Source organism: Oryza brachyantha, chromosome 5 (assembly GCF_000231095.2).
Source record: "Oryza brachyantha chromosome 5, ObraRS2, whole genome shotgun sequence".
NCBI lineage: Eukaryota > Viridiplantae > Streptophyta > Magnoliopsida > Poales > Poaceae > Oryza > Oryza brachyantha.
In genome coordinates this window covers 2130552-2154081 of record NC_023167.2, presented here as the reverse complement: position 1 = coordinate 2154081, position 23530 = coordinate 2130552, and the positions used below count along the sequence as shown (strand labels likewise).

The 23530-nt window shown below is 42.8% G+C and overlaps 3 protein-coding genes across 4 annotated transcripts; 1 reads left to right on the top strand and 2 right to left on the bottom strand.

The window, feature by feature from the left end:
• The first annotated feature begins 5359 nt into the window (after window positions 1-5359).
• LOC121054453 (protein SRC2-like) lies at window positions 5360-6941 on the top strand. Its single transcript, XM_040524230.1, has one exon. The coding sequence runs from the start codon at window positions 5483-5485 to the stop codon at window positions 6374-6376; it is 894 nt and encodes a 297-aa protein (XP_040380164.1). The 5' UTR covers window positions 5360-5482; the 3' UTR covers window positions 6377-6941.
• Window positions 6942-13232: 6291 nt separating this feature from the next.
• Window positions 13233-14446, bottom strand: LOC102713824 (pectinesterase inhibitor 8-like). Its single transcript, XM_040524529.1, has one exon. The coding sequence runs from the start codon at window positions 14401-14403 to the stop codon at window positions 13852-13854; it is 552 nt and encodes a 183-aa protein (XP_040380463.1). The 5' UTR covers window positions 14404-14446; the 3' UTR covers window positions 13233-13851.
• Window positions 14447-15523: 1077 nt separating this feature from the next.
• LOC102717064 (senescence-associated protein OSA15, chloroplastic) lies at window positions 15524-21232 on the bottom strand. Of its 2 annotated transcripts, XM_006653983.3 has the most exons (13): window positions 21059-21232; window positions 19606-20024; window positions 18721-18891; window positions 18539-18612; window positions 18374-18450; window positions 18190-18261; window positions 17907-17975; window positions 17398-17444; window positions 17134-17257; window positions 16992-17060; window positions 16808-16911; window positions 16238-16313; window positions 15524-15983 (listed from the first exon to the last, which is right to left on the bottom strand). In XM_006653983.3, the coding sequence occupies exons 2-13, from the start codon at window positions 19920-19922 to the stop codon at window positions 15810-15812; spliced, it is 1374 nt and encodes a 457-aa protein (XP_006654046.1). In that variant the 5' UTR covers window positions 19923-20024; window positions 21059-21232; the 3' UTR covers window positions 15524-15809. The 2 variants fall into 2 exon arrangements, with proteins under 2 accessions (XP_006654046.1, XP_006654047.1); XM_006653984.2 differs by lacking the exon at window positions 21059-21232 and having other exon boundaries at window positions 15674-15983; window positions 19606-20554.
• Between the last annotated feature and the right edge of the window lie 2298 nt (window positions 21233-23530).

The window sequence follows — 23530 nt, the reverse complement described above, 5'->3', positions numbered from 1 at the left end:
GGCCGCCGCCGCCCCAACGCGTGCGTGCGCCCTGCCCCGCCGGTGGCCGCCGCCTCTCTCGGCTGTCCAGAGGGAGAGAGTGAGAGAGATAGCAGATATGGATTGAGAGGAGGGTATTTTGGTCTTTTCATGTCTCTTTTTCTCTTTTTTTTTTCACTGCCAACTCACGGTAGGCTAGCTTCAGGGTCTGCAAGTGAAAAAAATGAGATCAAATGTGTAGTTGGCTCTTAAAATGAGGTCAGTTATGCAATAGCCCCTTTTCGTGTTCTCAATGCCACGTTGCTCTCTTCTTTCTCCTTCCCTTCTGCAGCAGAGGGGTAACTTCGATGCTTGCCGGCAATGCAGGTGGGTAGGACCGGCCGAGTTGGTAGAGGATGTAGGGAACCGGCTGCAAGGAAGGCTGCCGACGCCGGTGACCTGGAGCGGTGGTGGCGGAGGAGTTAGGTCACCGGCTTGCAGCACATGGGATGGAGTTGGGGTCGGTGGAGGAAGCGACACCGGCATCGATGAGCGGAGGGGGATGGCCAGCGTCGACGAGCGGAGGAAGGCTGCCGATGCCGACGACCTGGAGCGGAGGTGGAGGAGGAGTTTGGTCGCCGGCATGCAGCAAATGGTACGGAGTCGGGGTTGATGGAGGAAGCGACGCCGACGTCGACGAGCGGAGGGCGTCAGCGTCGCCGGTGGACTAGTGGAGAGGCCGGATTATTTGGGGGCGCAGGCGGCGATCGAACACATTTGAAGAAAAAAAAAGTTTTGCCGTGGCTGGGAAAAAAGCGCGGCACGGACACTTCCGCGCCACGTAGCTGTGAAATTTTCCTGTGGTACTACCGATTGGGAGCGCGGATTGCTTCCCCTGCGGATATTTTAGGAGCAAGTTTGTGCTTACACCTGTTTTTAACATAAATCCAAAAAAATCGTTTTGAGAGCATGGTTGGTGCACTATTGGAGATGCTCTAAGTTCTTCCCAACATAATTTGGTCTTTAATTTTAGATAGCCGAATTTTCTTTTAAAAATGAAATAAGAAACCGAATTAACCGAATACACTTGACGCCCACCCTATTCACTTATTCAGGCAGTTTTGAAGTTACAGTCATATAGGCTGAACCGAATAATTCAGGCATGGAAATAGAGTTTTTCCTTAAGGTCTCTTTTAGAACGCGGAAATTTTATTCATTTTTTCAAATTCCCACAAAATCACTTCGTTGGGCTTAATGAACTACAAGTATATAGTGTTTTTGTGTTTGTTTTTTTTCCCATAAAGACAGACATATATGTACATCAGTGCAGGGGCGGAACTAAAATTTGCTCAAGAGCAGGGCTGAATTAGTATAATTTACATAAATTTATCTTTTATCATTTATCTTTTAAATTTTGAAGTATAATTTTAATGGATATTTGGGTTTAGGAGTAGGGAGCCCAATCCGCCCTACTTATAGTACTGCCCCTGCCTCACTGGAGTACTGCATACTATACACTATATAAACACAAACCTAAAAATATGATGTCATACAAAGTATATAAGAGCATTCCCAGTAGCTCACATATATTTGATTAACCATATTGCTATCCTGGTGATCATCTAAAATAGATTCTTTCTTCGTATTATTTATCATTCTAATAGAACATCCATATTAAATCCTCTCTTTATATATTTTATTAATACTTTACAATCACATCATCTCATGTTATTATTGATCTTTAATTTTGAGATTGGATGTTGAGACAGGAAGTGGGGGAGAAAGAACGTCTAAACATTAGCATCTTTTTTCAATATGGATGATGCTTTGTTTTTAAATGATAGAATGTTTTATTTTTAAGATGGAGTATGAAATGAAGTATCTACCAGGGTTCGCGTTACCGCGATAACCGGGACCTCCACGGAGGCTCGGGTTCGGTAAGCCGCGATAACTGAATTTAAATTTGAGGAGAATTTAAAAATTTTGAGAAAATTTAATGAAAACAATATATGTCGTATAGATTGATATATGATGTAGTTTTGTCAAAGAAATTCATGAAAAAGTGTATTTCCGTCGTAATTAAAAATCATAACCGAGAGTTTCGGGAAAAATTAAAAAAAATAGCCTATTGCAAATAATATTTCGTAAGAAGATGGTTAAGAATATTTCGTTGTTTAGTCATTATTAATTTGCACTAGACACCAGAGTACATAATGTTAAAATACAAATATACAACAATGGATATAGGGAAAATATGTACGGAGAAAAATTAAATGTGCATATTAGTACATACATAATAGTTTTGTTCGTAATAATGGGTAGTAGTTATAGTTGTGACGCAGCAATCAAAATGAAGTTGTTGTTACTTATTATTGATGTAAATTATTTGGTGAAGGTTGATATGATGATGCATGTTTGTATGTTGCAATGTCAAGAATTTAGAAAATGTCATGTGAAAATTTTCTTGTTTTCCCTATAGCATGTCCTAAATATCACAAATATCGTTACAAAATTTTTTTCCTATTTTTCCTGTATTTTTTCAGATTTTTTAAAGTTTTTTTTTATTTGACATCTCATATATTTTCCTATTTTTAAATCTTCTTCTTCCCGCAGTTTACTCGTGGTAACCGCGGTTTCGGCTACGAAAACCGCACGATTCTCATGCATTGTTCTAGCAAACATTAGCCGCGGTTCCTGTGCGAAACCACGCGGCAATCATGCAAAACCGCATGGTAACCGCGGTTACCGCGCGGTTTTAAATTCAAATTTTTGGTTTTCAAATTCGTCGTGGTTTTTGCGGCTTCCGCGGTTACTGTGCGGTAACCGGGCGTCCGCGGCGCCGCGGCATGGGCGGCACTGACGGTAAGGTGAACCTTGGTATCTGCTAGGAATGCTGTAGAAAAAAGTCCTTGGCTGTGAAGGGAAAATAGAGTCCTAACCAAGGATTCTAAAGACAAATTGGATTTCATATCCTAACTTGCCTTCTTTGAATAGTAGGAATCGAAAAACAGAGAAATAGGAAAAATATAGGATTCTGTAGGAATGCAAGTGTAAAACAGAGGATCACGAAACATAAGAAAAATATAGGAATAACCGTTTGATTGGACCATAGAAAAAACACAGTAATTTGAGAAGAGATAAAGAAATTTTTTCTAAGAGGTTCCACCTCCGGTTATAATTCCTCCAAAATTTGCATAGGAAGAGACAATCTATAGGAATTTCATAGAGTTTATTCCTTTGATTCAAAGAGGCTTTGTAGGAAAAATTTCTATAGGAAAACAATCCTCTAAAAATCATATAAATTTCCTTTTGAATCAAGGGGGCCTTAGTTTTGCTTAGATAAGTGGACATTCAAGAGTATAAATATAAGGCTCTCTGGTATTACAAGGACAACTTAACACAAACTAGCACAATTCAAGGGAGACATAATCAGTCTTATATATTTTTTGCTTTTGCTCATACTTATAACCTAAAATTTAAATTTTTGGTCTTAAATTTGGAGGTGATTATAGATATTTTTTTCATGATAGTTATTTTCCAGCCTTTGACTTTGGAGTGTTAAGAACATGTATATAAAAAAATATTTATAATTTATTTTTGTTTAGAACTAAGGCCACGTTCGTCCAACCAGGTAAGTTAACTTACCTCTATCGTTTTCCGCGCGCACGATTCCCGACTGCTAAATGGTGTATTTTTTTAAAAAAAATTATAGAAAATTTGTTTTAAAAAATTGTATTAATATATTTTATATTTTTAATAATTAATAATTAATTAATCGTGTACTAATCTATTGTTTTTCGCACTGGGTAAGTTAACTTGCCCTCTCCTCTCACGAAGGCGGCCTAGGTCGTGTTGCTTTTTTTATCAAATAAATCAAACAATGACCACCGATACAAGTCACACGTCCAACCTCATTGTCGATATTGATGGAGTCCAAAAACAGCTATACGCCGACCACCAAAACCCAAGTTATACATAACTAGGGTCTTCATCCTCGCATTTAACGCATGAGATTAATATAATGAAACAACGACCTTCGGCTTAACAGGAGTAAGGCTATCGCCTGCAAGTGCCCCGAATCTCTCTATAAATTCCATATATTCCCTTCCTTGTATACACCTTTGTTTGAATTTCATATCCACATTACCCTACCTATACAAATACACAATATATGCATATATATTATAGTTAGATACTATCTCTGTTCTATATTAAGTTCATTTTTCAGTTTTTAGATATAATGTTTTGACTCTTCGTCGTATTTGAAATTTTTTACGATTAATATTTTTATGGTTAAAACATAAATAATACCACTATTTCTTTTAAGATTTTTTATATATTTTTCAAATAAGATGAATAATTAAAGTAAAACTTTGGACACAGAAATCGAAAAATAAAGTTATTACGGGATGGAGGTAGTATCAGTCTTTTTGGCGTAGTAAAATTGGTTATTAGCCGTATATTAATATTAATGTACATGTTTTATTAAGAATATAAACCCTATGATATATAGGGCTCATAATAGGTTTGCCATTGAGAACCATCGAAAAAATAATCAAAATAGTCCTTAAAATTGTAGTTGGGAGGGCCAATAACTTTTTCTACTTAGTTTGAAAATAAAAGAAAATGGTAGGCATAGATTTAAATTGAAAAGTATGATATATTTTTTCTCAAAATCACACGGTTAATGTAGATACCCTAAGCCCCTATGCTAAGATCTCAATTTAAACACGAGAATGACAAAAGACAATAATAAGGAAAAATAACACATGCTTCTAGTTGTAATCTACGTGTAAAATAGACGATTACGGAAGTATATGAAAAACATGAGAATGTCTATTTAAATATACCAAATAATAGTAAAACTCTTGCTAACTCTTCTCCCGAACTACATAAATTAAGCCATTTCTAAGGTGTTAAATAAGATTTGAGAAGCTCCAATCATTTAATTTAAAAGTCGAAACATGAGAATTTCATATAAATCTGGTATCCTGTAAAACCTCTCCACAAATCATCTGTTTCACGGTTTAAAACTGAAGATGAAATTTGAACGCATGCTCTCAATTACATAGGGGTGAATGGGTGATTGTTCCAAACAACATATTTATAAATAAAAAATCATGAATAAAACTTTTATATACATGTTCTTCACAGTCTAAAAGCCCAGACTAAAAAATAAACTACGATAAAATCTCTCAAAATCAACTCCAAAATTAAGATAAAAAATTTAAATTATGCCTTATAAGCATTCTTAAGAGATAAACGTCCTGTGTTCCCATCGGCCAAAAATACCCGTCGCTGTGCCATCGTCCACCGACATGAACGGCTCGCCGCACGAATTAATTACACATTGTAAATTAAGACCCCAAATCGCAATTAACCTCGTTGTAATTAACAGCAATGCATGCATTGTCCTAACTAATCGAAGAAACGTACGTACGGCGCTTGCGAGAAAATCGTTCATTTGTACGCCGCCGTCACTGACCGGCCGTCCGCCGCGTGCTCCGGCGAGCGGCGGCGATCGATGGCGTGCCGGGTGCTGGAGGTGACGCTGGTCTCGGCCAAGGACCTCAAGAAGGTGACGGTGTTCTCCAAGATGCGGGTGTACGCCGTGGCGTCCATCTCCGGCGGCGACCCCCGGGTGCCCACGCACCGGACGCAGGCCGACCGGGAGGGCGGCCGGAGCCCCAGGTGGCACGCGCAGCTCCGGTTCCCCATCCCCGGCGCAGGCCATGACGATGGCGGCGCCGCCGACGCGCGTGCCCTCGCGCTGCACGTGCTGCTCCGCGCCGAGCGGACCTTCGGCGACTCCGACGTCGGGGAGGTGTTCGTCCCGGTACAGGACCTCGTCGCCGCGGCGCCCGACAACGGCGAGCACAGGCACCTCAGCTACCAGGTGCGCCGCCCCGTCAGCGGCCGGAAGTGCGGCGTGCTCCACATATCGTTCCAGATCACCGACGACGTGCCGGTCCCGGCCGACCAGGCACCCACTGCCGGCGGCGGCGCGTTCCCGCGGTACGTGCACGGCGCCTCAACGCGGCATGTCGGCGCGAAGAGCGTCCACGCGGTCACCGCGTACCCGGCGACCGGGCGCGGCGGCGGCGGCAGCGGAGGCGCAGCCTACTCGCCTTCTCCGGCGTACCACCACGGCGCCATGCAGTACGACTCCCCGTACCGCCGCGGACACCATCACCACCACCACCATTACGGGTACGGCGCCGTCGGCCCGTCCTACGGCTACAGCCCGGCGCCGTACGGGCACGGTGCTCCAGCGGCGGCGAGCCACGGCGGGGGGATGGGGGTGGGGGCAGGCTTCGGCGTCGGGCTGCTCGGCGGCGCGGTCGGCGGGATGGTGCTCGGCGACATGCTCGCCGACGCGGAGATGGACGCGCCCTTCGACCCCGGCATGGGCTTCTGATGATCCGTCCGTCCGTCCGTGCTGCACGAATCCTGATGTAGTCTGATCTGATCAACCGGTGTCAATATTGCCATGTACTGATTGGCATGGATATGATCATATGGATCATGGAAGTTTTTGCCGCTTGGAGTTTGCACATACGGATCGGGAGCGAAATCTGCGTCGAAATGGTATTTATTAGTTTGATCGTTGATAACAGTAAGGAGAAACATGCGGTCATCAACAAGCTCGGTAAGGTCGTCGCCGAGAGCATCAACCATGGCCTTGAGCTTGCGACAATAGTCGGCAATGGAGAGATCTCCTTGGTGAAAGGAGTAGAACTCAACTAGGAGGTTAAGGGCATGGTGTTCCTAATTGTCAAGAAAGTGGTGTTCGAGCGAACGCCAAACCTGTCTTGCGGTGATGGAGGGTGGCGATGGAGGGTGAGAGAACGTCCTGCAAAAGGTTATCAGAGATGGTGTCTTATAACCGCCTGAGAACGACATGGGTTGTGTTCTTTATAGATGAAAGATAAAATATTATCTAATTTTATGATTACTATTTAATGATATAAATAATGTAATTAACCGAAGTTGAAATTCTACTTTAGAAATATAAGATGGTGAACTTATATATATGTATTTTTTTAAAAAAAACATGGTTTAGCAGCTTAAAAAGCGTTATTAAAAAGATGAGAAAAAATCTCGACCAAAGAACACAACCATGGTTCATCGTGAAGTATTTTCTTAGGGCCACAAGGAGGAGCCCACGCCACGCCACTTCGTCTAGTTGTCGGAGGCGACGTCGAGAGTCACCAAGACCATCGCCTTTGGCAATTGGCATTGAGAACACTCACAAGTTGGCATGAAGAGTGGTGAGGGTGGCCACCGTAGAAGGCGAAGTCTAGTAGAGCAGTAGGAATTAGAGAGTATTAGCAAGTGGCGATGCACAACGAGGCGAGGAGGGTCACAAGATTAGTCGGCAGTGTGGTGGACGAGATCGAGGGAGCAGGCACCACATCCACATGCGACGTAGGAGAGGAAGTCACGGTGGGAGCGCTGACGCTGGAAGGTGGGAGTGACATGGCAAGAGCACCAAGCGCATGGTAGAGGAGGCTCCGGCCACGCCGTTGTCTGTGACAGCAGATGTTACACCCGGAGTTTATCCTAAGCCTGAATTCGTAAAAGAAATTCGTAAATAATAATTGGTTTAATTAACTCGGGAAAAACTCTCTAAAGGAATTAATTTAATTAAATCGTGGTTCGTAAATCGATTAACTGGATTTAAACTCAAATGGAAGATGTATAAAATTCTACCAAACAAATTAATTTAAAATTCGGTAAAAGTGAGGCTTTCCTTTTTTCCTTTTTTTTCTTTCTTTTTCACTTCTTTCCCAGGTTGGGCCGAAGTCCAATTTGTCTCCCTTCTTTTTTCCTTCTTTCTCCTCTTTTCTTTTTTCCCCTCCTCCTTCCCGGGCCGGCCCAGCCGAGCCGACCCACCTCCCCGCTCGGCCGGCCCCAGCCGAGTCGGCTCCCCTCCCGCGCGCACCCTCTCTCCCTCCTAGGCCGTCGCTCAGCCCAACTTGCCCCGCCCGCGCGCCGCGAAGTCCATCGCCGCCCCCTCCTCTCTCGCGCCACTAACAGGCGGGCCCCGCCTGTCAGCGACCGCACCTCCGCCGCGCCGACCGCGCCCCAGTCTGCCTCCGCCCTAACTTCGTCGCGCCGTCACGTTGTGGCCGAATCCGTCGTCGCCTTTCCCGCGCCATGGCCGGTACAGTCTCTAACCACCACCTCCACCCTAGCCGGCGCCCCTCCCCCCATAAAATCCCCGCCGCCTCGCGTCGCCGCTCACCTTTTTCCCCTCCGCCACCGAGTCGCCGCCACGCCCCGTCATCTCGCCGCCGACGTGCGATCTCGCTCTTCGCCGCCCAGTCGCGTCGTCGTCTCCGCCTCGACGTCGCCAACCCTCCGCCGGCCTTCACCACCGCCGGTAGGCACCCTAGCGCCCTTTGCCGCCCCTCCATCCCCGTCGCCGCCACGTTCATCCCCTTCGCCGCTGCATCCGATCCCGTCGTCGGACGCCGTTCGTCGCCGCCCATCCGCGTCACCACCGCCGCCTCGACGTCACCGACCCTCCGCCGTTTTCGCCTCTACCGGTGAGCGACCCCACTCCCCTCTCCCTCCTCATCCTTCCCCTTCGGTCGCCGCCACCGTCGCCGTGCGCCGTCGCCGCGCGCGTGCGCCGTCGGTCGCCGCTGCCGCGCCGGCCGGACGCCATTCCACCGCCACGCGGTCGCCGTGTCGTCGCCGCCGGCGCCCTCGCCGCCCCCTCGCCCTCTTCGCCGTCGCGGCCTCCTCGCGCCGCCGCGGTACGCCGCGTTCATCGCCGCCGGTCGTGCGCCGTCACCGGTCGCCGGTCGTCGCCGCGTCGTCGCGCCGTGCGCCGCCGCTGTCGCCGCCCACCGGTCGGCACCGCCGACCGAGCATCCCCCCCCCCCGCTCCCCTGTTCTCTCTTTCTTACAGACGGGCCCCACCCGTCAGCCTCTCATCCCTCTTCCCCCTCTCCCTGTCACGCGGGCCCCGCGCGTCAGCCGGCCGCCACCCCCCTTTCCTCTCTCTCCTCCCCGGACCCTACCTGCCATCCCCACTTTCCCTCCCTCACCCGCCGATAGGTGGCCCCCACCTGTCAGCCGCCACCTCACCCCTCCGCTGACGTCAGCAGCCCTATTAATTGCACAATAATTTATTTAGGACTTTTCTGTTTAGTTAAAAAACCCAGAAAACTTCTAAAATTCATATCTAATTCATCTAGTCTCCGTTTAGGTTCATTCAAATTTCATTAAATTCATAAAATTATCAAGAATCCATTAAAAATACTTTCTTTTATTGTTTTAGTAGAGTTTGTACCTATTTTATTTATTTTTGTGCTTCGTCGCTTAGATTCGGACCCCGACGAAGAGCCGGTTTACTTCGAGATCGTTGCCGAAGTTTCCTAAGGACCAGAGCAAGGCAAGTGGCACTCATCTTTGATCATATTAAACCTATTATTGCAAATTCCTCGCTTTATTTATTCAAATATGTATCGTTTTAATTAAAGTATTTACTGTATTTATTTGTCGGGTAATCCTTATTGTTATGACGTTGTTCATCCAACTTTATTCATGTTAGACCAGGGGTAACTTGAGTAGAGTTAGGTCTAAGTTAATACTTAGCCTTAGAACAAGTAGCTCATAGGATCACACTTAATCATTACTAGTTCTGGATAGCTGTTAATTATGATTCATCACCCGGTTCAGGTTAATGTCTACTAAAATATTGATAATGGTGGGCTGTGGGTGCATGGTTTTGAGAGTCGCACCCATGACAATTAAGGACCGGTTCACGGGAAACCCTAAAAGTAATATAGTGCTAACCACATGCCGAAATGGGTAAGGTAGGATTTGGAGCATGACTTCAAACTATTTGACATATCAAGGCAAGGGTAGGCGTGATGAGTACGGACGGGCAATCGTGGTGTAACAAAAGCCTCTGCTGCTTCTGGATCTACCAAGGCACAAGAGGGGACTGCCCGACTTAGTGTAAAGTAGGGGATGAAACCTGAAGTACGGTGCGATTAAATAGGGAGGGTTATGTGATGGGTCCTATCACGGTTTGCTTTCTAGTATGCCATGGTGGTATGTCGGCATACGTTCAAGTGTAGTGGAGTCGTGTCTTGTGGGTATAGTAGTACACCTCTGATCAGAGTATAATCTATTTGAATAGTCGTGCCCACGGTTACGGGCGGACTCCCAGCTTCACTGTGATTAGTGAACCTTTAATGACTTGGGTAAACTGGCTTTCACTTGGGACTACTGCAACGTGGTGTAACGTTGAGCAGTGGTTGGGCCTGTCGCAACGTGGTGTAACGTTCGACAATATTGCGGTATTTTACAACTGTTATTTACTTATTCTTTAATTTATTTAATTACCTTTCTTCAATTTAATCTGTGTTATTTATTTAAATGCTGCTTTATTGCAACTAATCCTAGTCTGTCCTTTATGATCTTTATGCATCATTTTTTTTACCCTCTTTTCCATGCTGCTTGTTGAGTACGGTAGTTTGTACTCAGCCTTGCTCAATTTCCCCCTTGGCGGCGCACGGCGGCGAGGAGGACCAACGACGTTGACGCACGAGAACGAGCCGAGAGGAAGAGAGGACGGGGAAGGAGGAAGAGGCGATGGCGTTGGTCGAGCGGCTCGGGTGATGGTGTGGGCTCAGCGACGACGAGATCGAGAGTGGCGGTGGCGCGGCCAGACGGCGACAGTGATGCACGGCGCACGCACGCCCTCGTTGACGCGCGGCGAAAACAGAGGAAGGGAGAGAGGAGGGAGGAGATGCTCACTGGGGTGGTGGGACGGCAAGAGGCGGTGGTGATGGCTGGCGGTGGCACACGGCGTGGGAGGGCTCGGCGACGATGGAGGCTCGGCGATGGCAGGAAGACGATGACGGTGTCCGACAGCGACGGGGCCGCGTGGGCGTCGACGGGGACGGGATGGCGGCGGCGTCGTGACGTTGACGGCACGGGCGAGGCACAATCGGCGCGGCGAGGGGCAACGCAGCTCAGCGCGACGGCGAGGCGTGGGCACAGCGGCGCTAGCGCGGGCGAGGCGGCGACCGGTGGCGAGGTGGCGGCGCGATGCGGCAGCATGACGGCGAGGCACAGGCGAGAGCGTGAGCAGCAGCACGGCAGCGCTAAGCAGCACGACGATGAGGCGGTACCGCGACACGGCGCGGTGGCACGGGCGCGACCGAGCGGCGGCGAGGCGAGCATGCAATGACCGCGAGCGCACACAGAGAGGCCGACGCGGTGGCAAACGCGCAGGCGTGTGTGGTGGTGACGGCGAAGCGTGGGTGCGAGGGCACGGTGCGGACAAAGGAGGGAGACGCTTCCGATAGGTGGGCCCCACCTGTCGGTGGCCGGGACAGGGGGAGGTGAGGTGGACTCTGGGGCGAGCTGGCGTTCAGGCTGCAGCCTGTTCGGTCCAGTGGGAAAAGGAGAGAGGAAGGGGCAAGCTGGGCCGGGGGAAGGACTGGCTGCTGGCCGGGAGGAGAGGGAAAGGAGGAGTAGGCCGAGGGAGGCGATAGGGACTTCGAGCACGAGTTGGGTCGCGGCTTGGGAAATCGCGAATAGATAACGTATACGCGTAACAGAACCAAAACGTATACGAATCATGGATTCGCACGACGAATTAGATGTGAAACGCGAAACTGTGAACTGTTAGTGGAACAACGATAGGATTAACGACACGTTAAATCGAGATTTAGCGACTCGCCAAACTGGAAACTAGACGATTTTAACGTAAAACCAATCTACGTGTACGAAATTAAAGTCCGCACTGTAGATCAATCTCACGTTAGCTAATAGATTAGAAAATCTAAACAATTACACGGTAGATCAAAAATAGATTGATTCGCATGAGTAAAATGTATGCGAACCTGAGATTTGGTAGAGAGATCAACGATGGATTGCTGTTGTTCCTCGTTGTTCGGCTAGAAAACCTGAACAATGAAACGGTAGATGAATTTAGATTGATTCGCAAGAATAAAATATATGCGAACCTGAAATTTGGTGGAGAGAGACCAGCCAGCGACGTGTTGCGAACAGGGAGCAGCAGGGACGTAGGGGAGACGGCTGGCGGCTGCTTGCTGTTCGGCAGAACCGGCGGCGGCTCGGCAGAGAGACGGCGCTGCTGAAAAAACAGGGAAAACGGTGGGGCTTGGAGATCTATTTATAGGAGAGAAGGTAGATATTAATCCAGGAATCTATCTCCTATTAAAAAGAAAATAGATAAAATTACAAAAGGATAAGAAATAGAGCCTTAATAGATTAGGAATTGATTTTACCATGAGAGAGGAGAGAGCTGGGGCGTGCATGGCTGTGGAGAGGGAGGGATGCGCGCACAGAAGGGGGTGGAAAGGAGGAGTACGACATGGGGAGGGATGGAGGAGATCGTACAGCAGGGGAAGGTGGACGTGGAGTTCGGCCAGGATGGGGTGGAGATGGGATCGCACATAGGGAAGAGGCAGAGGGGAGTTCGGCCAAGATATGGTGGAGATGCGGCTAGGGCTGGGGAGGGGGAGAGGAGTGCGGCACTAGGGGGAGGTGGGAGTTGGATCGCACAGTCCAGGGAGGAGGGGAGAGGAGGTGCGACCAGGGAGGGGAAAAAAAGAAAGAAAAGAGAGAAAGAAAAGGGAAAAAGAGAAAAGGGAAGAAGGGAAAAAGAAAGGAAAAAGGAAGGAGGGAAAAAAAAGAAATTGTCTCTAATTTTGCTGATTTTTACTAAGTTTATTTGATCAAATTTATTGACTGCAATTCAAATTTAAATCTTGTTAATAATTTTTAAATGCTTTCGGGATATTTTAGAACATTCGGAAAAGCTTTCAATTAATTAAATTAAATTACACGGGTTTCTCCTGAACTTTAATTAAATAAATTATTTTTAATGTATTGTTTAATTTATTTTTGGCTAAGGTAAAACTCAGGGCGCGACGAGCCATACCCGCTGGAGCTAGTCTACCCTAGCTTTCCGCTGCATTTTCGTTAGAATAAGTGTTATTTTCAGTTGTTTCTAAGAACGATGGTTATGTAATCAACGTTGTCTTTTTTTACTCTGGCTGGTCCTGGACAGGGATTTTAATACACAATCATGTTCAGAAACTCATGTGAGGAATTTCTGGACGTGACATCATAGGAGTCAACCTCGAGTCCATTAGCAGCAAATATCGACTTACCTCTCGCTCAATTTCTCGCAAAATCCTATTATTCCTTTTCTTATTTTCAAATTATTTTTTAGAAAGTTACTTTTTAATAATTTCCTACAAAATAATGGATGGAATGTGCATAAGATTTGCATGTCTTTTTTTATATTGAGATCGTAACACTCCATCTGTTGTATTTTGTGCGGTGGGGGCAAGAACATGATTTTGAATCCGACGTTACAAAATATTTACTAAGTATATCCCACTACTAAACAAAGTTAACATGACAAAAAAAATCAAATCGATGGAGCAATATTCTAGACCAAAGAGAAATTGAATTGTGTTTATTTATTGGCTTTGTAAGATATCTATGCTACTTAAAAGCGAGTCGTCCTTCTTCCTCTCCTTTCTGCTTAGTACGAAAAGAATAAAAAAAATCCCCCAAAATAATAAGAACATAACTGCAAAGAAAATCCCAAAAAGTACGCATGCCGTGTCTATCTGCGAAAAAAACTAAAAATATCTAAGCTGAACCCACACGCATAAAAAAAATGAAATCTAGAATGCACGCACTCCCCAACGAAAAAAAGAAAAATAAATACCAAAACAAAAAATTACAATTACCACGTCATAACTTTATTTATTATTTTAAAATTTATTTGCTATTTGATCTCTCTATTTTCGTGTTAAATATAGTTTTGTGGCGAAGCACGGGCTGCGCAAGAACCGACCAAAAGGTGTTCGACGCGGCGCCGGATCACTTGAGGAGGCCGGTAATGGCGATGCCGATGATGGCCATCTTCTGGCAGTCGGCGCTGTACCTCGGCAGCGGCGCCTTCGCGCCGGCCTTGGCGAGGCCGCCGTCGCACCGCTGCGCGAGCGCCGCCACGCGCGCCATCTGCTGCCTCGCCGCCGCGTACCGGCGCGCGCCCAGCTCGTCGGAGGCCTCCGCGAAGGCCATGCCCACGGCGTCGTACGCCCTGGAGCACGCGTCCATGGCCGCCTTCCCCCTGGCGCCTCCGCCGCGGGGAGGCCGGATCTTGCCGGACTCGATGTCGTAGACGGCGTCGTCGCCGAGGTTGACGCCGACGAGCGCGGCGATCTTGGCGAGCCCCCACGCGTCCGCCTCCGCCGCGCCGTGGTACGCCGCGAACTGCCACGCGCAGAACCGGACGTCCACGCGCCGGTCGCCCCTCGCCGCCGCCCCGCACGTGCTCTCGATCGTCGCCTCAGCCACCCTCGCGCAGCCGGAGCACGCCGCGACAACGACGAGCACCGCGACGGCGATCGCAGAAGAGGAAGCCTTCATCTCCGTTGCTTTTGTTTTGCTTGCTTGCTATACTTTTTTGGAAATGGAATTTCATAAGATAAAAATGCAATATAACATATATATATATATGCATGTCTTTGCATGAAACAAGTAGTGTCCAAACAAGTGTCCGGTTCAGCAAGCAGCGGTTCGACTTCTGCTTGACTGCTTCTGCCTAGCTCTCCCTTCCCTCGGACGTGTAGTCCTGTTAATTTCTTCCATAGCATACAGTGATTAATTAGGATATAATCCTAGCTTATTTACTTAAGTATACTGCAAATATCCTTAATGAAATGAAAAAAAAAATTCGCCACTAAAATATTGAGGTTGATATACTTAGCACGTGATGAAGTATGCCACTTAGAGCATTATTAGCGAGTTATCTAAATTTGGTCATCTATATTGTTATTTAGATTATCATCTAAAATATATTTCCTCTCTATACCAGTTATTACTTTAACATAACATCCATATTATATATTACATACTCCATACATATTTTATTAATATTTTGCAACCACTCTTGGCATGTTATTCTTACTCTCTCTACTATTAAGATTGGCACCCCTATCTTAATTTGAATAATTTGGCCGTCCAGCATATTTATAAACGAAAAATAATTTATAAATAAAAATTTTATATATATGTTCATAGTGATCTAAAAACCAAAGATTGAAAATAAATCTCGGTAAAAAAACCTCAAAATCAACTCTAAATTTAGGGTTAAAATTTAAATTTTGAGTTATAAGCATCAACATAAACCAATAGACGGGAGAGGTTTTTGTTACGCATTTGCTTTGTTGAACTTGCCATGATTTTGTCATACCATGGTTTCATAGTCTTCTACCCATATTCATACTTCCAAGTTTAAAGCCAACCGTATCATAATTGTGACTACCCACACTTTTGGTTTACGTCACAACTTGCATAAGTTTAGCTATGGCAGGCTTATGCATCAACTAAACATCCACTTAAACTTGAAGATTGAACAATTATGTTCAAGTGAAAATTTAGTTTTTTTTTTGGCAACGAATGAAAATTTTAGTTGTAAGATAGATTTTTTTTTCTTTGAAAAATACTGAGGACGATGTACGATTATCCATTTACCAAGACAACACAATTTTTTCAACCATACTTTTTTCATCTATCGACTGTCTGAAGGAAAACACTTTATCTTTACACCATTTTCTAACTTTTAGCACTGAAAGTATGTGTCAGTTACATGCATTGTGCCATTCTGGTGATCTAGTTGTCACCAAGCAACATATTATGCTCTGCAAACTTGACTGGGATAGATCTTCAAGGCATACCATCATAAAAGGGTCGTATGCGTCGCCTGTGACGTTTGTATAAGTTTCCATTAATCCTAGTTGAGTTTTTTTTTTCCCATCATTTTTTACACTCGATCACCTGGCATCATCTGCTGCTGGACTGTCATCAGCTGTCTCCTCAGAAGCCAGATATTGATTCAGTACAAACCTCAGGCTGTCACCTTCTTCAAGCTCCCACTGCTTCGTGAGTTCATCGATGGCCCTTGCTGCAGCCCTGGCTACAGCATAATTGGAATCTTGAGCCAATCTCTGCAATTGAAAGAAAGGGATTGAAGAAACATCAATTTCCCAAATTACTTCAAAGGAGCCATTGCATGTAGTAAGTAGCAATTTCAGTCAGTAATAAGCGCTCATAAGGCAGGAAAGGGCTTCAATTTGTATGGACTGTAACCATTTTTAGATAAATGATCACAAGGGAGAAATGAACTTCAGTTTGTACAGCTTGGAACTTGATGATATTTTTCTCTATAGATGGAGCTGTAGGAGAGATCTATTATAGTCACCTGTAATGCCCCCATCCCAGCATTCCCAAGAATCCACATGGATGGAGCTGCAGCCAATGCATTAGCTAAAGCTTTCCTACAAGGGGTAGACATATATAATGGTCAATAGGGATGCGATGTAGTTTACAAAAAACATAGCCATGATGTATAGAGACAAAACATAGCAAATCTGTATTCTTTATATTAATATTCTATATTTTTCTGTATATTTTCCTCGCAGTTAGCCCCTCAGGGTAACTGTAACTGAAATGGATTTGATCTGGCTAATGCTAATAATGCAGAATTCAAGTTGCAAAATCAGCTCCAAATATTTGTTTTCGCTAAAAATAATATCACCATGCTTGTAAAGAATATGACGAAAGGCCCTTGCGCGGGAAGCCTGTGATGGTTTTATAGTGGAAACATGTGTGTGATGTATGATAAGATTAACATAAAGTACAAACAAAATCTGGTGAATGATTAGTTTAATTACTGTCTCTGCTCTTGGCTTGTTTGCAGGAAATAAATGCATCTAAAAGGGAATAAATTAACCATGTATCAGGAGGAATAATGCTAAATGCTGCTATATACCTGGTATTAACATCTGGAGAGCTGGAACATTCAGCAAGCAAGGAAACACTCTTTTTCCCATCCATGGCATCCAGGTCAATCAAAGTTGCTACTAACAATTCAAGCTTCAGAAACAGAAAAGAGAAAGTTAGAAGATTAAAAATAGGAAGGTTCATCTTGATAAGGTGGGTTAAAAACATTTAACCTCCTCAGGATCAGTGTAGTCAATACCGTCAGCCTCAGACAAGGCAGATGCCATACTCCTGTATGCTTCCTATGAATAACAAATTAAAAAAGGTTACTCATACAATGAGAGTTTGGTACTAAATAAGTTAATCCAGCTAAACCTCTATGGCAGTAATCTGGTCCGTTGAAACTTCACGAGGAAATAGCTCGAACGTATTCCCGTTTTTCTCAAGGGTGATGAAACTTGTTGAATTTGCAGGATAAGATGAACCATCCTTTGCAAACCTAAAGTATATATATATATATATTTTAATTCAAATCAGACTGTTGTAACAATGAATAAGAACCAGCAAAGTAAAATTGTGTGCTCCTTAATTAAAAATTGATTTTGTCTAATAAATGAGCATTTGAAATTATAAACTTACTGTTCTTGTAATCTGTTTGCCATCATGTCATGGATATCCCGAACAAACTGCACTAAATATAACATAATTACATACAGGTGTAATATTTAATAATCAAGATGTTATATAAGACATTGAGAATTAGAAAGGCTCAAATTGATCAAAACATCTTGTATATTATCCATAAGCTTTTCTTTTGTGCAGAAACAAATGCCAAAAAAATGTCCATGTGGTAAGGTTTAGATAAGAGTATGATTAGGAATTCTTTACTTTCTGCTAAGCTAATCAAACTGCCCTTAGCTATAAACATAGAGCATAACAGCCAAAGACCAGTCCTTACAACAGGCTCATAACACAGATAAAAATTGTTGGAACTCAAAAAGTGATTTGAGTTTGAGTTATACATCTTGCTTCTATAAATGAAGATAACTGATAATGTTTTTGTTTATCCTAAAATCAGCTTGTGATGAAAACTAAACCTACTTACTGCATTGAAGACACTATAGCTGGAAAACAACAAGTTGGGCTACCTTTAAAGCCATGAAAGCATCTTCCATGGCACGTCGTCTAACAACCAAGTCAGCTCGTCGTAGATCTGCCTGTTTTGCAAATAAATAGTGTATCATATAAGCAAATCCAATAGTAACACACACAAAAAAGGCTAACATGGGTAGTAAAACAGCATTGGTATTCCAACAACATTGAAAGATTGCTCCTTTTTTTTCTCTCTGGTGAGAATGGCAGCTATATATTGCTTAGCATTTTCAACTAGTTCCAATAAAATGAAGAGAAGGACAAAGAACTAGCACATACTTCTAAAGCACCATCACTCCAATGCTGATCTGCTGCTTTCTTCAAGTCTGACTGAGCCTGTTCCTTTAATATCTGAATATGGATATAGAGGTCACAGGCCAAAGTAGATGGAGGTAGGAAGGAACCAAGACTAAAGGAAAGCACATCAATAATTCAATTATTTATAGAACACATTAAATCATACTCTCGCAAAGTGGGTAAGCCGCGCCGCCCTTTCCTTCACACTGTGGTCAATCTTTTGAGTGTCTTTCCTTGCACGAGCTTTCAGGAAATAATGGTTTTAGATGGATGGATAAATTAATCATACAAATAAACTAAGAGTTTGTTAATTAAAAGGGAAATAATGTACCATCAAGCTTGAGAAATCCTGATCCTAGAACAGCAACATCCTGGCACGCACGTTTGTTCAGCCTTGTGATGCCACTAGGATTAGAAAGGAAATCATAGATAAGCATATCAATACATTTTTGTTATATAGAAATATAACGTTTTTAATAAATAATTTTTGTTATATTATTATGAAAGGAGTACCGTGAAAGCAAGAGAATATCATTTTGAGCCCTTTCATTCACAAATTTTGCATCATTGTAAACAAATTTGCAAGCTTCAGCCAACCCTTGACTAGATTTGACTGATTTTTTCTTTGATGCAACTTGATTATCTGAAAATTGAGAAGTTCCTCTTGAAGGTTCTTCAAATTTCCTACAACAATAAATTTAAAATACAAATAGATTATGTCAACCATAAAAAAAAAATTGAATGGGTTAGGTCCATCTTAAAAATGACAATGTTCAGCTTTGTACATAGGCTCGTTGAATCATAATATGACAGTTCAGTTATTGTTGAAAAAAACTAGATATGTATGAAAAGAAACTACCACGTGGAACGAGAAAACGGCTTCAGCACTAAACTCTTTCCTAAACCTTTAACCAACTGGATCAAGTATTTTAAGAAAAAAGGAAAGATTAATTGAAACATCCAGAGAGCATGAGTAAGCTTTATGATCATATATATAGCATGACTTTGGTATAAATGGAAGAAATAAAGTTGCAAACATTCTGGTTAAAAGAAAAACTCAAAAGACTCTTGCAACAGGAACAAGGTAAAATGAAGAATTGCTTGATTACTATTCTTTGGATTTGAGAAGTGATCTTACTGAAACTGGCTGGATATTATATGATGTGCTGGGTAGTGACAAAACATGCATACAATTCGAATAATTGTATTCAAGGACACAGGATATCCAGGAGACTGCAACAACTTTAATGAAGAGAAATTCATACTACAAGCCATATTTAACAACAGCAGAAACATAGGGATTATGAATTTGCATTTCCAGGTAAACAATTTAAGAAGGATTGATTATCTGGGGAGAAAGTGCGTTTATTAACCTTTAAACGTAGTACAAAAAATTACCTGTATGGATCAATGCCGTCTTCAAGACTGCACTCTTTAGTTTCACTGCTGTTATGAGAACCATAAGAATGACACCGGATATTCTGGCCTTGGTGGATCAGGGAACCATTGGACAGCCCAGTGGTTTGTCCATTTTTCTCGTTTACACAATGTCTGAAGGCAGACTGATATCCGTCCATGAACTTCCTTAACTTCACCTTTTGTGGTATACAGTTCAATGCCATGCAATGAATTCCTTTCAGCTTACATGGCATTCTATATTGATCATTATAGCATACCCCACTAGCTGCTACAGTTCCAGAGATACGAGTAGCCATATGTGCACAAGCTGTATGTTGACTTGGGTTGAGCCAATAAGAATAATCTCAATTATGCTTTCATTAAGTTCCTAGCAAGTTTGAGGATCTGATCTTCAGTACCTGATATGAAATACGGACATCAGTTGCCTGTAATGATAAGTGAATCTTGAAAAAGGATGCTAATTAGTGTATCAAAGGAAGTATATGAAAATGCATTTCCTGATCTAACAAGGACATAACATAAGTTTACTAGTAATTCTAAATGCTTGCTGTGCATTCTATTGTCAGGATTACAGCTACTTTCTGGATGAATTTATATAATTCTAAGCTAATCTTGAGCAGTTATCTCAAGCTAACTTGACAGCAGCGCAGCTATTACAATTGGGAATGCACAATCGATTGTCTAAAGGGTGAAACATCAGTTTCCCCCTAATAAATCTCTAAAGACACCCTCATTTCTTAACCTGATAGCTGAGTCTCCATCCTAGACCAACTTACAGTCCAAAACCACACACCAAAACACAAATGGAGACTATACTTGAAGTGACAGTTGCTTCGGAGTTCTAGGCTCCCATCGCTTCGCTTTTTACGAAAACGCGTTTTTGCAAACGAAAAATAATTTGCAAATAAAATTTTATATACGTGTACATAACGATTTAAAAGTGAAAGTTATAAAAAACACGATAAAAAACCACAAAATCAAGCCTAAAATTAAGTTCTAAAATTTAAATTTTAGCTTATAAGCAGTTGTAATTGCGAAACTATGGGAGCCCCGAAGAAGAAGAATTCCAAAGTAAAAACAAGACGAGAATTCAACCTATAGAAAATTAGAAATGGCAAGTGATCTATGCATGAGCTGCTGATGCATACCAAGCATATGCAGTACACAAGTGATTCAGCAATTTCAAAACGAGTACCAACAAAAAATATTTGACCCCTTATCCACGTCTAAAATTACACAAGGCAACAACGCGGCAGCTCCATTTCAGGGAAAAAAAAAAGACAGCAACTTGGCAGCACCAAAAATTCCGTATTTTTTGCAACACGAAGAGGCTATCGACCCTCGAGTGACAAGACTACACGAGGCATCAACATCTATTTCAGAAAAGACACCAACTTTGCGAAAATACTCCTAACACGCTACAATACCGCACCAGTGGATTCAACCCTAGAACTGGATGGGCCAATCAATCAGAAGGGGGGAAAGAACTCGAGCCTGCTCGCCTGCCCTGCCCTCGGCTACCTCCTCCTCTTCTGTAGCCCAGGAAGAGAGAGAGGGAGAGAGTAGAGGTGCGGGGAATCTCAAGGAGGGAGATGAATCCATGGAGGATGCGGCCTTCTCCTGTCCACTTCTCTGGGGGCTCCGGTGCTCGCTGCCCACGCCTGGAGGGGACACGTGGCGCACATCCGCTGGTGGTTCGCCTCCTGGTGGGGCCCACAGGATCATCTACAGCCAAGAACTTCATCCCCTCCCTTTCGGTTTCAGCGATATCCTCTTTGGTGCCTCTGACGTGTGGGCCCTCCTCCATCACTCTATCAACTTCTGGAGTTATTTTATTTATATATTTTTTATTTAAATGTTTGCAAAAGTATATAACTATGTTTGGTAGCTAATTCAAATTTAAATCTGTTTTCTTTATGATGCAGTCCTAAAAATCCAATTGCTTAAATGTTTTAAAAGATAATATATAAAAAAAATTCTCAACTTTAGTATAGTAGCCGTATGTATGTTTGAATCTGCTGCAGTCGTTTTGCCGACGGAACGCTGATTGTTGTTTGGAGAAATTCGTTAGTTTTTTTTTAAAAAATCTGTATACTAGATAAATATCGGTGCTTTACGCCTTTACGATATATCAAAACAAATTATATGTATGCTACTATTTTAAGGAATAAATTGGATGTATTTGTATACTAAACTTGTATTTTAGAAATAAAGTAAGATAGATTATACGGATAAGAATTATTTATAGTATTATCTATATTCCTGCAAAATGTAGCGGTGGTTAGAATCTATCACCTACCTTACCATCAACTTCCTATTATTTTTTAAAGAAAAAATAATTAAGACTTATATATTAAATCACTTTCATTAACTCAACTTTAATAAAAACTAATGATTTTTTCAATAAAATTTCGTTACTAATATTAATATTAAAGTACGTAAACCGTAAACGTGACGTAAAAAAACATAAGTGCCAATTCGTTTCACAGTAAAACCCCATGATTTTCCAAATCATGAGAATTAATCCTGCATGGATCATTCGGTTTACATGATTGAGCTATAGGAAAAACTCGAGGAAAATTTCCTTTGCAACCAGTTGTATGTGTGAAACGCAGGAGTTTTTGCATCCAGTGAGATCTCTTAGAAAATTTCGTGGCGCGAAAAGAGCACGCGATGCTAGGTGATGCAAACATAAAAATATATAGTGTTTCAAATGACAGATTTCCTATATTTTCCAATGATGGGTCTGAATGCACTTTTTCTCAGAATTCCTGAGGTTTAGAGTGTGTTTAGTTTGCAAAAACAAAAAATTTTGCAGTCACATCGAGCGTTTGACCGGACGTCGGAAAGAGCTTTCGGACACGAATGAAAAAACGAATTTCACGGCTCGTCTGAAAACCGCGAGATGAATCATTTAAATATAATTAATCTGCCATTAGCACATATGGTTTACTGTAGTACTTATGGTTAATCATACACTAATTAGGCTAAAAAAATTCATCCCACGATTTCTTTCATAACTGTGTAATTATTTTTTGATTTTATCTATATTGAATAGTTTATTTATGTGTCTAAAAATTTGATGTGATGTTTTTAGAACTAAACGGGCCTCGATTTCCTCCAGTTTCCCTGTATGTATGGATGTGGGATTCCTTGTCCAAACGAGTAGTAGTTGATAAAAAAAAACCTCTACGGAGTACCTGACTACAAAGTTAATGTTGTGGATGGATCACTGCCATCAACATTGCACCAGTCTTTATGTATGCCTTAAAAAAGCTTTTTTATACCATAAGTTGCAGCAAAAGTTTCTTAACTTCAACCAACAATGAATCAAAGAATATTTGGGTTTGTAATTTAAAATTTGATCAACAATATTTAATCAATATTGAAATAACTAAAGGTGTGCCTTGTATGTCTACAGTATCTATTTACATATATTTCTAAAGAAAATAGTCAAACTGATTGTAAAAAAACAACAGTGTCATACATCTAAAACGAAGGGATCTCACATAAAGGTGAAAAATTGCCAAGTAGCCAATAAATATGGTTAGCTGTAGCCGTCCAGTCCTTTTATATAAGCCCTAAGCCTTGAGTATACATTGAAATGATTGAAGGAACCCATTTTACAACAAATGATGTCAAATCATAATTTTAGAATAAGACTTGTACACTTAAATTGATCTATTCATAGCAATATAAATATTAAGTCAAGATCAGATGATCATAATGACGACGATAACAACAATAAAAAGGAAAAAGGAAAACTCCGAATGGATGAGATATTGTTTGGTTTTGTGACAATATTTAAGGATACAAACAGGTAAATTAGCTACAGCAAAAGTTTTAAAAAGTTGTTAAAAGTTATTCTATTGTACGAGAGAAAAAGAACATGACCAAAATTAAG